Below are 17,582 nucleotides of genomic sequence, written 5' to 3'. Positions count from 1 at the left end.
AGAAACATTTATACCCACTTTGAAGTTTTTGAAAAGTTCTGTGCAACACTTTTGGTTTAGAAATCTATTCTTTTATTTTGTTGTCTTTAAGGTTTCTTAAAAGGAATTGTTTACCCACAAATAAAAATTCTGTCATTATTCACTCACCCTATAGTCATTTGTATTGCTTTCTTCTGCAAAACACAAAAAAATATATTTTGAAGAATGCTGGTAACAAACAACAGCGGGACCCATTCATTTCTATTGTATGAATGGAAAACCAATGCAAGTCAAAGGGTATCGTTGTTCAGTTACCAACATTCTTCAAAATATCTTCTTTTGTGTGCTGCAGAAGAAAGAAAGCCATACAGGTTTGAAATGACAAGAGGGTGAATAAATGACAGAATTTTCATTTTTTGGTGAACTATTCATTTAACGATTAAAACCCATTTTTGCATTCTAGGTTCTTCAAATTAGAGTATCGGTTTAAGGGTTCTGTAAACCACTGGCTTAGGGTTTTCTAGAGCTGTTGAGAGAGAGAGTCACGTCAACTCCGTAGACTCCAATGGAACAGTTTTTTCACAGCAATGGCGGTTCATGGAGCCTCTTCGGTTCTAGAAGTTACTAGTAACGCATGGACCTGCAGCAAAACAATTTCCAATTGAAATAAACTTTTAACACATTTAAAGACATACGTTGTTTAATAAATAAAAATATAAAAAATATAATTAAAGGAAAAAACATAACTTCCTGGAACTATGTGAAGGCTCCATGAATCACGCGACGCTCTACATTTTTGAACTTCCATTGTCGCGTCTCTCTCTCTCTCTCTCTCGATGGCTCTGGGGTTTTCTAAATAACTAGAAAATATATTTTTTTTTGCAGATCCATGGCTGTACTGGTGTTTTTACATTTGCATGTTTTTATAAATAAAGTAAAGAAATGGCCTCCTTATTTATTTCTGTAACAGTTAACTGCTTCTACTTTCTGTTTATGATACTTCATTATGTTAATCAGTAATTTCCTATTCGTATCTCTACTCTAACCACACCTCAACCATTTCCTCTCTTGTCAAGACACATTAAAACTGGATTAAAGACTGGATTGTCTTGGTTAAGACAAACTGAACAAACTTCACATCTTTCAGGTTTCATTTGAAAAAGTTTTACTTTCAAGTTTCACTTTCATGCACCAAATATGAATTTTTAAGTTACATTTCGAATATCAACTGACAGCAGCTCTATGTATTCAACAGAGCACACTAACAAAAATGTCAAGAAAATTAAATAAAAAATAAAAATATTACACATGTTAGAAACTGATAAAAATGCATTATGTCAGTCGACCTCCTCGTCTGAGGAGGACAAGTAGCAGCCGAGTCCAAGTATGTTTTTATCGCGGGGTGATTCGGCATTGGAAGGCTGTTGTTTTTCTGTAGCCGCTTTCCGTGCCAGTGGGAGGCTGTGAAGATTGGGCAGGCCGGAGAACAGCACACGTGTCAGTCTACCAGTGTCTTGTTGCTGTCCTACAAGAGCCACCCGTGAACTAGCCACCGCCACCCATAGCAGGGTCTGATCAAAGCACAGTGGGAGGTCTTGGTCTGGAAGATCTGAAGCTTGTGTGGTAATGGGAGTTGATACAGAGGGTAGTACAGTAGCATGAGATGTTGGCTGTTCGGTGGCGTCTGGGTTGGTGTCTCCATTAACATCTTCTGCTCTGCTGAGGGTGCTTAGGCTATTGAGGCAAGATCTTTTGCCTAAGAAAACAAGACAGAATAATTGTCAATCCCTTTCTGTCGGTCTCTCGACGTTGTGTCGAACCGACAGAATGGGGTTTGTCTTGAGAACCTATCATCTTCTGAGTATTTAGAAAAGGCCAATGAAAATTGGCGAATGAAATTTGCATGCTGGGCTCCTCCCCGGATGTCCGGGTATAAGAGGGAAGCCGGCGTGCTCATTCATTCACCTTTTGTTCTTCAGAGCCTACGCATCTGGTGAGCTTCTCTACGATCTTGGTGATCATTCTTTCTGCTGGAATCTACGACGTGGACAGCGGACGGCCCTTCCTGCAGTGACTCTCCCCTGGGTGTCTCGGCAGTTCCGGAGGTGTTCGAGCAAATTTCCTTTTCTAAAAGAGCAAATTTCTCCAGCGTGGCTTGTCCCGCTGTTCTCATGGGTGCAACACACTCATCGAGGAAGGGGACGGACACAATGCCTGCTTGCAGTACGCTGGGGCAGACGTTGTGGATACATCCTGCCCGCACTGCGGGCGGTGACGATTCAGAAGTTGCGTCACAGGTGGCTGTGTTCCCACGGGACTCAGCCACCACCTCGTTTGCTCCCCGTTCCGTGGTGGCAGGACTACGGCCCTGCCGTCCGCTATGGCAAGCAGCGAGGGTGATATGAGGATTACTGTGAGCGATAATCCGCCAGCCACGGCTCACGGACTGTTCACACCTCGTCTCGCTCGTCTGACCGTTCCGCAGGAGACGGTCCGCCGTCTTATTCCTCAATCACGTATTCGGACACGATGCGTGATGATGAGATGTCTCTTGCAGCATCGGGGGGTGACGTACTGCCATCCGACTCCGACGATTCCTCGGGCTCCCTCCCTCGGGGGGTCGAGCCCAGGAAAAAACGGACGTCGAGATGTTGGCCATGCTTTCCCGGGCCGCCGTGAGTGTTGGGTTGCAGTGCCCGCACTACCTCTCCCGGCGCTCGCGGCTGGCTACATGGCGCCTCGGGTTTGAGCGCGGCTCCAAGCGCCCCTTCCCGGCACGTTTCACGTCAAACAAAGTTCTGTCACCCTCTCTTCCCTCGAGGTTGAGACAGCTGGAGGATACGTCGGTGTCCCCCAGGTGGAGTATGCCGCCGCGGTGCACTCGTGCCCGTAGGTGGCGGCCACCTGGGGGGACTCGACCTAGACTCCCGTCCAAAGCATGTGGTGTCTCGGCATCTCTGGTGTCGAGAGCTTACATTGTGGCGGACCAAGCTGCCTCCTCTCTCCACGCTATGGCTCCTGCCAGACCAGGGCGTTGAGAGAGCTCCACGAGGGTAAGACCGACCCAGCGCTTATGCAGGAACTCCGCGCCGCCACCGACCTCGCTCTACGTGCGACCAAGGTGACCACGCAGGCCCTGGGTCGGACGATGTCCACACTTGTGGTCCATGAGAAACTCCTCTGGCCAAACCTTGCGCAGATGAGTAACGCTGAGAAGGTCCGCTTTCTCGACGCACCCGTCTCGCAAGGGGGGGCTGGTTGGTGTTACTGTCGAGCCGCAGCGGCCCCGCTCACCCCCCGCCCATCGGGGGGGCGCGAGACCCGCACGCGGCCTCCCCCGGAGGGTTCTCGACAGTAAGAAGCAGTCCTCCGTGCCGCAACTCGGCCGCCTCGGCCGTCGAGTCCCGTGCACTGTCTGCTTCCCAGCAGCCCTGGTCCTCTTCAACGCCCTCCAGCTCTGGCGCCCCCCACTCAGGCGGCCCCCCCTGGAGGAGACAGCGAAGAGGAGACCATCGCCCCATCAGCAGCCGCGGCGAAGCGGCTGTCATGGGAAGACCTCAGGGGGATCGAGGCTACCATTGGGCCCGACCCCAGCCACATCGCTGGGAAGTCGGATAGGGACGGATCCTGCCCCGTCTCTCCATCTGCTGGCCCCCTCCGGGGGGCTAGCGCCCACTTACTCTCAAAAAAGGAGAGTTTCCTCTCTCTCTCTGTTACCACAGCCGCTCTCACCCTCTGCACGACGGTGAACGGCAAACTCGACGTTGCGTCATGGCAAAGCGCAATGTCGAGTATAAACACCAGCCCTCAGCACTCTCAGTCAGACAGTGCGTTGAGCTGCGCAGTCGCCAGGCAGGAAATATGGCAGAGCCGATCTCCTCCCCGGGGGGCCTCCCCCGGCAAGGAATCCGTACTGCTAGCCATCGAACCACCCTCCGCGGGGGCGATGAAGCAGATCAACCTCTAGTCCCCTGTCACAGTTCTGGGAGCCCCCAGACTGTCAGGCGGGCTGAGGAAGACGATCCGTCTCGGCTACGCGATTCAGTCGCTACACGTCCGCCCAAGTTCCGGGACGTCCTTTTACCTCAGGCAGAGGCAGGGATGCCCCCGTACTTCGGGCGGAGGTCGCCTCCCTTCTGGTGAAGGGAGCGATCGAGCCCGTCCCACCGGCCGAGGTGTTCAGCGGGTTTTACAGCCCGTACTTCATTGTCCCTAAGAAAGGCGGAGGGTTGCGCCCTATCTTGGGTCTGTGTGTTCTGAACAGGCACCTACACTAGCTGCCTTTCAGGAGGGTCACGCAGAAGCGCATCCTGGCGTCCGTCAGGCGTCAGGACTGGTTCATGGCAATCGACCTGAAGGACGCGTACTTTCATGTCTCGATCCTCCCTCGACATCGGCCGTTCCGACGGTTCGCGTTCGAGGGACGGGCATATCAGTACAGGGTCCTCCCCTTCGGTCTGTCCCTGTCTCCACGAGTCTTTACGAAGGTCGTGGAAGCCGCCCTCCTTCCCCGTTGGGAAGGAGGTGTGCGGGTACTAACTATCTCGATGACTGGCTCAAGTTTGGGCACACTCTCGAGATCTGTGGTGTACACACAGGGACCTGGTGCTCCGGCACCTAGATCGGTGGGGCCACAGGTCAACTGAGATAAGAGCAAGCTCTCCCCGGTGCAGAGCATCCTCTTTCTCGGTATGGAACTCGACTCTGTCCTCACGGGCGGCCCCGCTCACCCCCAGGGGGGGGCGCGAGGACTAGCGCGCCCGGTCAGTGTTGAACTGCCTGAGATCAGACAGTCAGCGGTCCCCCTGTAACAGGAGGCTCCTGGGATTCATGGCATCCTCGGCGGGGGTGGCCCCCCCTCGGGTCGATGCATATACGACCGCTCCAACACTGGCGGCAGAGTCAAGTTCCTTGGAGAGCGTGGCACACCGGCAGCAGGCGTTGGTCACACGCTTTTCTGCCGACACACCCTAAGGGGTGCCGTGTGCAACGGGCAAGCAGTGTCGGGGCGGTGGACGGGCCCCCGCCTGCGTTGGCATTCAACTGCCTAGAGTTGTGGGTTGTGCTACTTGCATTGAGGGACTTCCTCTCGTGCAGGGAAGCACGTGCTGGTCCGGTCGGACAGCACAGCTGCTGTGGCGTATTCTTCACTCACAGCAGCTAACATGACTCGCCCGACGCCTCCTCCTCTGGAGTCAGCAGGTGATCAGCTCCCTGCGAGCCACACACATCCCAGGCGTCCTGAACCAGACAGCCGATGTGCTCTCTCGTCAGTTGACGCCTTGCGGAGAGTGGCGACTCCCTCCCCGCGCAGCCGGCTCATTTGGGGGCAGTTTGGCCAGGCACAGGTGGTCCTGTTGCCTCCCCGAACTCCTCCCATTGTCCGCTTGGGTACTCCCTGTCCGAGGTACCCTCGGCACGGATGCCCTTGCGCACAGCTGGCCGCGGGACAAGCGGAAGTACGCTTCCCCCCAGTGAGCCTCATTGCACAGGGCCTGTGCAAGGCCAGGGAAGAGGAGCATCAAGTGGTACTAGTTACGCCCCTTCGGCCTAACCAGGACTTGGTTCTCGGAGCTGAGGCTCTGACAACAACTCCCCCCTGGCCGCTCCCCCTGGCGAACAGCTTCCCCAGGGGAAGGGGCACGTTACGGCATCCCAGGCAAAACCTGGTCTCCATGTCTGGACGGGACGAGGAGATCCTGAGTGACCCACCCCCGGTCCGGTTGGGACGTCACTCAGGCTAGGGCTTCGGCCACTGGGCGGCTATACGCCCATAGGTGGCGCCTCTTCTCGTCCTGGTGCTCTTCTCGGCGAGAAGACCCGCGGAGTTGCTCGGTCGGGTACGAGCTGTCCCGTCCTCAAGAGAGACGGGGGAGTAACCTCTCCCCCTCCACACTGGGAATGTATGTAGCCGCTACGGCCGCTCATCATGACCCAAGTGCTGGGTAGCCTCTGGGACAGCACGACCTGGTCATTAGGTTCCTAAGGGGCGCGAGAGGGTGACCACCTTACCCGCGCTCCGTACCCTCTTGCGACCTAGGTGGCGGGCCTCAAGAGGCCCCGCCCCCTTCGAGCCTCTCGGGGTTGCCGCTCTTTCTCAGTCTTGATAAAGACGGCTTTCCGCATGGCGCTCACCTCCAAGAGGGTAGGGGATCTACAAGCACCCTCCGTGTCCACAGATTGCCTAGAACTCGGGGCCGGGATTCTCACGTTATCTTGAGACCCCGCCCCGGCTACGTGCCCAAGGTTCCCACCACTCTCCCGAGAGACCAGGTGGTGAACCTGCAGGCGCTCCCCACCGGGGAGGAAGACCCAACCTATCCGTGTTGTGTCCAGTACGCGCACGGCGCCTCTACTTGGACCGCACGCAGAGCCCAGAAGCTCTGAGCAGCTCTTTGTCTGTTTCGGAGGTCAGCAGAAGGGAGGGCTGTCTCCAAACAGAGGCTGGCGCACTGGATCGTGGATGCCGTCGTTAGGGCATACCGATCTCATTTTGCCCCTGCCCGTTGGGAGTGAGGCACACCGCTCATGGGCACTGGCTCAGGGCGCCTCTCTGGCAGACATCTGCAGAGCTGCGGGTTGGGCTATGCCTAACAACTCCGTGAGGTTCTAATACCTACGCGCGGAACCGGTGTCAGCCCGCATCCTGGCAAGGTGTGGGACCGGCAGCCGGTAGGGCGTACGCCTGCGGAAGCCCTTCCCCCTCCGGGGGGAGCAGTGGCGATCCCGCCTCACTTCTTTCCCCTCGGGTAAAGAACAGGCATTCCATCCATCACTAAGCACCCTTCCAGGGGACAGGCTGGGCAGAGCAGCCCTGCCCCCTTAGGCCGGGGAACAGTTGAGTTATCTCCCACATAGCTCTAACCGGACCTAGTGCTCCAGACGTGGTAACCCCCCCTCCGTGGGCTGTTCCGTCTGATGTATCCTCATGAATGGTTCCCACCTTGGCAACCCATGACCTCCCCAGGTGGACTCCCACCTTGCGGTTAACTCCTGCAGTCCGCACATTCCTCCCATGAGTTCTCCCCTGATGGTGAGACCATGTGGTGTCTCCACTAATTCCTCCCTACGGTAGGTAGTGGCCTCTGCAGCGTTTTTCCCCCAGGGGGAATTATGCTTACCCAGTGGCCCGTACGGTGCCGGGCGGCTTCTCGCCATTTAGAGAATCAGGCCTCCGCCCGTGACGGCCGGCGTTAGGGGGCTTCCCAACTTTTTGTGGAAAGCTCTGGGTCCCCCTTCCTCTCCACTGGAAGGTCATAATTTCGCGCTAGCGTGTTCGTCTGACTCGCCCAGGCCAGTCAACGTCGCTCCGCAGAGATTGTGACGCGGCTCAGTGCTGTGGCGTTTTCCATAGGAACCCCATTCTGTCGGTTCGACACAACGTCGAGAGACCGACAGAAAGGGAACGTCTTGGTTACGGATGTAACCTCGGTTCCCTGATGGAGGGAACGAGACGTTGTGTCCCTCATGCCACAACACTGGCCGCCCACCCCAGCGGTCGGGGGAGGATGCTTTAGGCTCCTCAGACCAAAGGTGAATGAATGAGCACGCCGGCTTCCCTCTTATACCCGGACATCCGGGGAGGAGCCCGGCATGCAAATTTCATTCGCCAATTTTCATTGGCCTTTTCTAAATACTCAGAAGATGATAGGTTCTCAAGACAAACCCCATTCTGTCGGTTCGACACAACGTCTCGTTCCCTCCATCAGGGAACCGAGGTTACATCCGTAACCAAGACGTTTACATTATCATTGATATCATTTCTTGTTTTAAAGCTATATTTCGGTTAAGGCTTTATTCTAAAATATGATCAACAACTATTGACATTTTTACTACATCTACATGTAATCACAGTGTTTTAAATAAATCAACCACTTCCTTTTCTTCTTTCTTGTTTTATTCTGGAAATATTGAAGATGCTCACTCTTACAATAATTTTAATTCCTGACAATAACATACAAGATAAATTGTAAAATGCAGTTATTCTTCAATAACTTTTCACAATTGTTTATTTGTAATGAAACCCATAATTATCTTTTTTTCGACAAACACAGATGTTCATTAAGTTTGGATATTCCAAATCATCCAACACGACACAATTTCAGGCCAACTTAATTGTTTGTTCAGTTTTCTAAAGATCTGAATATTATTCTGGTAGTAATCAGGTTAATGCACTCATGTGATGCTTACATTACCAGAATATGACCAAAGTCCGATATTAGAATTTTCTTGTTGCACCAAATGTCTCTTAAGGTCTTAGATCTATTTCAAAACCTTTCTTAAGCCTTACCACCACATTAAAGAGAAAAATAAGTAAATTAATAGTCTCAGTAATACTGTACCATAGAGTTACAAAAAATATGCTGTTCACACAAGCAAAGGTGATGCAAAGGTTTAAAACATGACAGGGTATCACTTTGTATCCAAACATACGCAGTCCGTATTTGTTGTTCATTTGTTGTTTCATTTTTGCAGTAAACAATTACGTTTACACAGCTGATCCAACAACACTGTATTAGGCTTGTACTGTATGTTAGAAGGTGTACTTGTACAGGCTCATACCGGTACTCTTACTTAATAGTTTACTGGTAATGTTACAACTTCAATATCAGAAAATGCCAGTGCTGTCATGTTTGAAAAGGCTGTCTTCACACTTTTTTTCCTTACAGTAACTTAATAAAGACTTTTAATATGTGATGTGACAAGGGCTAATGGCTGCATTCTCAAACATAGAGCGCTTTTCCACCATAGCTCTGAACTGTTCTCAGCACAATCTGAAACGGTTATGGTTGCGTTTCAATGTGAGCCTGGTTCGTCATAGCACAATTACAAACTATTCTCGTCTCGGAATTTTCGGCACGGTTGTCTAACGTGTCGTGCTAATAGAATGCGCGCAGAAACGTTAGCTTTAAATTCTAAAGATTTTTGTTATCGGAAAATGAAACCATTTACGTACCGGCTGACATGGATGGGCACGGAGTGGAACGATTAAGCAACGAGAACGATTCAGCGCGATGGTGGAAAAGCGCTCAAAGATAATTCAAATTAAAGCATACTGTAAACTAACTGGTGTTTTGACTGTTGTTTGGCTCCTGTCTCCTTTTGGTGTATGATCGGGGTTTCCAGGGTGTGGTTTTGCAGGTGGGGTCCAGGAAGCGCAGTTTGTTCAAATAGCGTTTGTATTCTCTCTGCAGACCCTCAATGTGTTGATGGAACTCATCTATTTTTCTCTCTGGGTAGTGAGACAACTGAGACTGCTGTGAAATACAGATGCACAGCTCAATACAAATCTGGAACACATAGTCTCATAGGAAATACGTACCTCTGTACACTTTTTGCAGCGCCACAAAATATTTACCATCAGGTACATATTGCTACAGTTTTGAGACACAAAAGTCAACTGGGGGCGCTAAAGAGAAGAACCGTATTGGTCCTCTAGAGCATCGGTTCCCAACAGGGGGGTCCCGGCCCACAACGGGGCCTCAGCGAGCTCTGTGGGGGGTCGTGTCATATTTAGAAAAGTGTTGAGCAGTGAGCATTAAGGAGAACGATCATATTACTTTAGCTAATTTTATCCATGATCCCCTGGCTGACCAAAAAATGGACAAATTTGTAATTCGTCCTCCACAAAAACGACCGAGTCCCACTGCTTCACCTACAGCAGCTGATAGTAATGACACAGGCATACTGGACCCAGGTGAGGAAGCTTCCACCAATTCGTGTCGCAGTTTTAGCAGTGCTAGCAATACTGGAAATACGAAATGCCGGAAATAGCAAGATAGTTACCTGAACTACGGTTTTATTTCATTTTCTCGTAGCAAAGAGTCCCTGCTACAGTGCATTATCTGCGCCAAAGTCCTTGCTAACGAATGCATGAGGCCGTCCAAACTAATGAGACATTTACAGACAACTCATCCTCAATATCGCGACAAGCCCAGGACATTTTTTGAGCGCAAGGCAAAAGAATTGACACACTCCCAAAATGAGATGAGGGAAGTCACAGCTACTGACAAGAAACTTTTAAAAATATCGTATACAGTTGCTGAAAAAATCGGCAAAGCAAAGAATGGGCATACAATTGCAGAAACTCTGATTTTGCCATGCGCAACAGAGATTGTCAAGGAATTATTTGGAGAGGATAAATCAAAACAATTGGCTAAGATACCATTATCAAATAATACGGTCAAACGTCGAATCGCAACAATGTCAGAAGATGTGAGGGGTCAGCTTTCTGTGCGACTTCGTGGTAATAACTTCGCACTTCAAATAGACGAGTCTACCGACGTGTCAAAAATGGCACAACTCCATGCATACTTTCGTTATTTGTTTTGTTTTGTAAAGAGCCCTGTACCACGACGACGGCAAACAATATTTTTGAAACTTTGGATAATTTCATGAGATCAAATGAGCATTGACCGAATTATTACTCACTACAGCAGCAATCCTCACACTGATTGATAAAGCCCCACAAATAACATGCAAGTATTGAGGTGCCAGACAGCAGTCATTTTGTAATAGCCTATATTCATTCTTTTTTTCTTACACACCAACGTGAATACTTATTTTTAATAGGTATAAGACAATGCATGGAGGCCAGCGGAGGAGGGCAGAGAAGCGTCCTCAGGTACATAAAGAGGCCGGCGTTTGCATAAAGAGGAGATCCATCAGCACTCAAATCAGTTTGATGAAATTTGACCATCTGTAGTAATACTTCAATGGTTATGTATAACAACAGGTAAAATAATGAGTAAATAGCCTAACTATAAAGTCATATATCATAAGTCAAAGTGCACATGCGCAGTTGCGCACAATGTTTGTATACTTTACCCACTTCTGATGATAGTGGGGGTCTCACTTTTCAGCCCTCGACCCCCAAAATGCCAGTGACTTAAGACCCCCACTATCCTCAGAAGTGGGTAAAGTATACAAACCTATGCACCTATTCTACCCAAACGCGCATAATGACAATACAAAAGAGCACAGTCTAACATAATATTATTTTATAATTATATACTCATACTCATTACTTTACTTGTTGTTATACATAAACTATTACTACAGATAGTCGAATTTCATCAAACTAATTCGAGTGCTGATGGATGTGCCTCTTTTCGTGCCTGAGGACGATGGCCTCTCTGACTGCGGCGCTTTTCCGCCCTCCTGCGCTGGCCGCCCTGCGTTGTCTTTGGTCGATATTAATCAACGTTTCTTTTCAACAAATAAGAATATCCTAAACTTAAAGCCTGAAAAATAATCTGCGTGCACATGGGACTGTTTAACATGGTGCTGTAAATGGACTTGCTGTACCTAACCTAATGCGGTTGCTAATGTCGTTAATGTGACGTAATCACCTCAGGGGTCATGATCGAGGGGGAGGAAATTCTTAAGGCTGATGGCTTTTTATTTGCCTGGTTTTATTTTTAAATTAACTCATATTTTTATGTTTTACACTTATTGATTACATACGCTATTTCTAAAAATAAAAAAAAATATTTCTGGAAATCATCTTGCGGCCTTGCGACCCCCCCTTTGTACCCCTGCTCTAGAGAATCTGTGTCAGTAGCTGCGTTTCCATTACCCTTCAAAATGCACAAAATGAAACAGCACACTGAAAATATGCCCAATGGAAACACCTAAATTTCACAAAAACTCCCATGTATCACAAAAACGTTTTCACTCTGGCATGAGGTGTTTTTTTCAGGCAGTATAAAGGCATATTTTGCAAAACTGCAATGGAAACCCATTTTGTCGTATTTTCAAGTCACGCGGCGTACAAAAGTCACATGACCATTCGCGGTATGTTTTGGCAAACATTTGGAAAGATAGGATGCAAGGAATTCAAGTTCAAGTTGAATATCTTATATGGTGGCTCAAATGCAGGAAAACGAGTTAGTGGAGTATGGAGATTTATTAGGAACAGTGATGTAATATGAAAATATATAAGGAAATATAGACATTTCTCTTCACTCTTTCATCACAGGTTGCACTATGCACTAAAGTTGGTTTGCAACCTGCCATTAAAAAGAAAAAGTATGGCCAGAATGACTTATCGCGAGATGAAAATACACTTTAATCGCATAACATTGTTACAGTTTTTACAATCACTTTGGCACTAATTTCAGAACCTTTATTCAGACACCATTTTTCAAAACTCTAGACACAAAACTCACAACCAATGATCAAAATGCACATTTTTCAAAACTCTAACACTTTTTTTCAATTTCAGATGAGTGTCTATTCATTTCATTACAATGATCCAACTATCAATTTGATACAACTGCTCAAAATGATAAATAACTGTTGCATTACTCTTAATGCATAGTTGTATGGAAACAGACAAACAATATTCAATGTTTAGATCATGAAAGTTTCAATATGAGATTCATTGTCACCAATTAGCGTGGAGCATGAACCAATTACACTACATTATCTATGGATGTAATATTTCATCATCATCACCAGGTCACAATAGAGGTCAAGCAGTGGTGGGAGGAAGACGTGTTGGTCAAAGGAATGGCAGGGGACAAGCACCCCTTCTGAGAGGTTGTCGTGGTCCTCGTTTGAGAGGTGTGGGGGAACGTGGTAGAGGACAAGGCCACAGACCAAGACAGCGGCAGCAACAGCAAAGAGTGTCCAATGAAATCCCAGCAATAGTTGTAGACCATGTCATAAATCATGGGATGACAATGACTGAGGCGGCTACAATGATACAACCAAACCTCAGAAGGTCAACCGTGGCCTCAATCAGAACTTTCCGCAATGAGAACCGCTAAGTTGTCAGCATGCACTAAACATTATGCTACTCTCAATTGTCAAATGACCGCATACCAATGTGTATCACAGAGTAGGTGATGTGACCAAGTGTCTTCTTACTTTAATGTTCCCTGTAGAATTGAGACTAGGCCAAATAGGGGAGGCAGAGGCAAAATTCTGACTGACCAACAAGAGCAGGCTGTGGTCCATTTGGTTCGGGCCAGAAATGATATTCGCCTTACAGAAATTCGCCAGCATATCTTGGACAATGAAGACATGTTTAACAATGTGAAATCCATAAGTTTGCCGACTATTGCACGCATGCTGAAAAGGCTCCAGGTGTCTTTAAAACAACTATACCGTGTGCCTTTTGAAAGAAATGCAGACAGAGTGAAGAAAATGAGGACTGAGTATGTTCAGGTATGTTCAGTTTCAAGATGGCTGTTGTAAAATTCCCTAAAAATTCTACATTACAGTAATCAGTAAATCTCTTTCCAAAATGTATTTTTAGAGGGTGATGGAGCTGGATGCTGATGACAACCATCACAAATTCATATATTTGGATGAGGCAGGCTTTAACCTGGCCAAGACAAGGAGGAGAGGTCGGAATTTCATTGGCCAGCGGGCAACCATCCAAGTACCTGGACAACGTGGGGCCGACATTACCATGTGTGCGGCTATATCAGAAGATGGTGTGGTGGGACGCAGACCTCGTATTGGATCACATAATGCAGCTCTCCTTGTAACCTTCCTTGATGAGCTTGATCAGGTCTGTAGAGCTGATGACGTGACCTATGTCATTGTGTGGGATAATGTCAGGTTCCACCATACTCATATGGTGCAAGCATGGTTTCAGGCCCATGCACAATTTACCACCCTGTATTTACCCCCATACTCTCCTTTCATTAACCCGATTGAGGAATTTTTCTCCACATGGAGATGGAAGCTTTATGATAGGCCTCATGAACAAGTCACTCATCTCCAGGCCATGGATGACACATGCAATGACATCATGGCAGACCAGTGTCAGGCCTGGATTCACCATGCCCGAAGGTTTTTCAAAGATGTTTGGCTAATGAAAACATCCATTGTGATGTAGATGAGAACCTGTGGCCAAATCCACAAGACAGAGTTGATGAAAATTTAGTAGTACAGTAATCACTCCTATGTTTTGCTTTTTTACAGTACAAGCAAGCAAGTTGAGGAACACTGCATTTGATGTTTTACAGTACTGTCAGATTTTGCGCAAATCTGTAATGGAAACCTGTCTAGTGTCACGATTTGCCTCTGAAATGATTTTATAAATACTTATTATTTGCACTTCAATAGATATTTTAGAGCACCTAACCCCACTCCTACCCTAAACCTAAAACTACCCACTTCCCAACCACATAAACACGCAACAAAGAAATAGAAGTCAGAGACAGGTATTTATTGCAAACACTGACCAACGTCTTCTAGTCCTCGAGTCTTCTAAAGCCGTACGATATCGTTGTGTGAGCACAGTAGGTTTTAATCACTGACTGTTGTGACGATCGCGCTCCAGGAATGCACGCATTCGCATTTGTGCGTGACGTAATCGGAGTAGGACAGCCAATGGCGTTTCATAATTTAGCAAGCGTAATGACGCAACGAGTCAAAAGACACGCGAGAGCCAATAGGCTTGTTCGACTTGATGCGGCGCCGCAAGATCCGACAGGCGGATGACATCAAAGTCCCGCGAGAGCGATTCGAAAGCAAACTTTTTTTATCGTTTTTCGAATCGCTCTCGCGGTACTTTGATGTCATCCGCTTGTCGGATCTTCGGCGCCGCATCAAGTCGAACAAGCCTATTGCCATTTCACTGTCGACGCGGACATAATTTTTCACACCGTGGAGTTTTGAATTATGTCACTGCGCGCAGCTGTCCGATCAGAGTTTTATGGCGGATGAATAAGGGGATTTTAGCCTCGAAAGCTTGGAATAATTGCGCTTTTTTAATAAACAGCATATGTAGCCGTATCTTCATGTTACGTGTTGTGTTTTAAATTGTATAATAAACAAACTGTTAGGTTTAAGGGCGGGGTCGGGTTACGTGCTCAAACATGTCTAAATTGTGCGTACGAAATAATAACGTACACAAGATACGACGTCTGATTAAATAAAAAATCATGACACCCCAATATAATATAATATGCCGTTGTTAACGTTAATGTTGTTGGAAATTGTGATACCGGGTTGCAATATGTACCTGCTGCAAAATAGTACAGAGGTACGTATTTCCCATGAGACCAGGTTGCAGCAAATTGTTGAACTATGTCAGGTTATTTGTAAGCTTTTTTACTTATGTGCTATTAAATCTAATCAAAGATGTTTTTTCATATACATTTGCATACGTTTAAAAAAAACATTTATTTCTGTGTAACAACCTATATGGTTCCATGTAAACTACTGGTAATAAATCATTTCACATACAATGTGCAGCTTAGTTTATATAAATATTAACATTTAACTGCAATATATTGCATTACAATATAGTCATATTCTTGCATAGCTCTCTTTTATAGGGTTATAATTGACAGTTTAACACCATCAAGCTGTTAACATTTTTTTTGTCAGTTCGTCATTCCCAAAGAACAAACAACTGTAGTGAAACCTTCATTAGACATGCAACAGTGGAAACACTATTATTATTATTTGGAAAAACTGGTGAAATCTGTGCCTTCTGCAGAGATGTGAAAGGTTGATTATCATTCTGACTGTAAATTCAGCTTTCTGCATTGTGTGAGAAATGTAAGCATTGCAAGATCAGTATCAAAACTATGGGTGGGTTGCCACACTCTTGTTTCACTTTGCGCTGCTTATTAATACATCAACAACACAGCATACGCATGTAATGATATCTAATCCTTGGTTAAAATTTCTGTTATTTTGTATCAATAAGATGACCCAATTTACATAGTCTAAAAATGGTGCTACAAAGTCTATAATGTATTGTGCAATATTTTCATACTTTTAAGTAAAACACACGCACAAAAAGGAAAGAAAAATGTCTAAAGCAAAAGTTTGGGCAACATGCATGGTTAGTCCTTGACCTCACAGCTTTTAAATGCTTTAGCAGCCACCTAGGAGTCTTTCAGTTATATGTCTTACCTGCACAGATCTTATGAGGTTTATCCACAGTTTTTTGATCATTTTAGGTCAGCATCCGTTTTTGGATGTTGAGGTGTTTAGGAGCATTATGCTGTTGTAACATATTTTCATATTCATCTTATTTACAGACAGTGTGATGTTTACTTTCAGAATATTTAACAGAATCTGTTTTTTTCTGCACCCTTTTTCAGAAAACATACCTTTGCACATATTGGTGAAAGTTTTTTTTTAATGCATTAGGCCTGTTTAAGAAAAGATGATGAAATGTTTAAAGCGAATGAGCTACAGAAGGTGCAATCTGCTTGGACAGACCAAAATAGATATGTGAATAGGTGGCCCCAGCTAGCTTCTTCACTATGTTAGGTGTGCATGATCAGTACCTGCAGATAGTATTCTATCTCCTTCTTAATGCTCGGAATCCATTTCTTCACGGCTTCCACTGAATTTAACGTCCCCTGCACATGAAAGCATGGATTAGCAAGGTGATTGGTTGTAATTGTCTCGTAAAAAGAACTAGAGCTTTGTGTGTTGCGTTTCTCCTTACAAGTTTTGGCCTTGGCACGTGGATATCTATAATACGACCCTCTAGAAAAAGAAACATACAGTACGAAGAAAATAAGTGATAAATGATTTGTACATGATGACCATGTACAAGCGAACATCATTGGTAATAAGGCGTTTATACCAAACTTTATAAGAAGTGGAGTTAAAAACTTTTACATTAGCGTTACTTCACTTGGTTAAAATAACCTGAGACTCTTTTCCTACCTTCTTTCTCTTTCTGTAGCCACAAGCGATTCAATTTTCCAAGCTGCTTCTCTTCGTTTCTCGCCATTCCAAACGCATTTCCGGCAACAGGGAATCATGTGATGTTGGATCGGCGGTCACATGACACGGTATTTTGACATACATCAACCCTTTAATCTCAAATAAGCGCTGAAAGAATGGATATGTAATGTATATATTTACTATTTTACTTATTTTAAAGTTGTATGTGTTCATTTAACATTTTAAACGTATTAATCTCCGTAAAAGACAGTCTCACGTGTTTTAATACGTATCCTTTCGAAGGTGCCATATGCTGTGTTTGAGTGACACCTATTGACAAAACTGTAAATTGCTTTTAATAGAATACATGTTAAAGGGACACTTCACCCAAAAAATAAAATTCTGTTGTCATTTACTCTCATTCGAGTTGTTCCAAATGTGTATACATTTATTTGTTCTGATGAACACAGAGAAAGATATTTGGAAGAATGCATATAACCAAACAGATCTCAACACCCATTGACTACCATAGTAGGAAAAAAACAATGGTAGTCAAAAATGCCCTAGAACTGTTTGCTGTCCAACATTCTTCAAAATGTTTTCTTTTGTGTTCAACCGAACAAAAACAATGATAAAGTATTTTTTCCTACTATGGGAAACTTTCTCTGTGTTCATCAGAACAAATAAATGTATTTGGAACAACTCGAAGGTGAGTAAATGATGACAGAATTTTCATTTTTGGGTGAAGTATCACTTTAAGTGAAAATTACTACATACAATACAGACTTTAAAGACAATATAAATACATTTTCAAGTTTCATATGAAATGTCAGGGACATATGCAGGGAGGATTACACTATGATCAATTTGAATAAATATGTGTGCTATTTTTGAATGACAGGCATTCCAATACATTACAAATCTGCTTTTTGAATTCTGAAGATAGAGAT

At 45.9% G+C, this 17,582-nt stretch overlaps 1 protein-coding gene across 1 annotated transcript; it reads right to left on the bottom strand.

Moving 5' to 3' along the window:
* Window positions 1–803: 803 nt before the first annotated feature.
* Window positions 804–16,718, bottom strand: si:dkey-86e18.1 (uncharacterized protein LOC557342 homolog). The gene is made up of 6 exons (XM_057352789.1): window positions 16,633–16,718; window positions 16,409–16,449; window positions 16,245–16,319; window positions 9,047–9,236; window positions 1,031–1,735; window positions 804–940 (listed from the first exon to the last, which is right to left on the bottom strand). Exons 1-5 carry the CDS (start codon window positions 16,697–16,699, stop codon window positions 1,317–1,319), a joined length of 792 nt encoding a protein of 263 aa, XP_057208772.1. The 5' UTR covers window positions 16,700–16,718; the 3' UTR covers window positions 804–940; window positions 1,031–1,316.
* Window positions 16,719–17,582: the final 864 nt, after the last annotated feature.

Source organism: Triplophysa rosa, linkage group LG15 (genome assembly GCF_024868665.1).
Source record: "Triplophysa rosa linkage group LG15, Trosa_1v2, whole genome shotgun sequence".
In the NCBI taxonomy this organism is placed as follows: domain Eukaryota; kingdom Metazoa; phylum Chordata; class Actinopteri; order Cypriniformes; family Nemacheilidae; genus Triplophysa; species Triplophysa rosa.
The sequence above is the reverse complement of the archived record's forward strand: the minus strand, read 5'-3'. Positions and strand labels throughout refer to the sequence as shown.

What these genes read in the sequence shown, in the direction of transcription:
- si:dkey-86e18.1 (XM_057352789.1), bottom strand. Translation starts at nt 16,699, where the DNA reads ATGGCGAGAAACGAAGAGAAGCAGCTTGGAAAATTGAATCGCTTGTGG. An exon ending in ACGTGCCAAGGCCAAAACTT is followed by an intron (nt 16,320 to 16,408) that starts GTAAGGAGAAAC and finishes TTTCATGTGCAG; the next exon opens with GGGACGTTAAATTCAGTGGA. An exon ending in AGATAGAATACTATCTGCAG is followed by an intron (nt 9,237 to 16,244) that starts GTACTGATCATG and finishes TGTATTTCACAG; the next exon opens with CAGTCTCAGTTGTCTCACTA.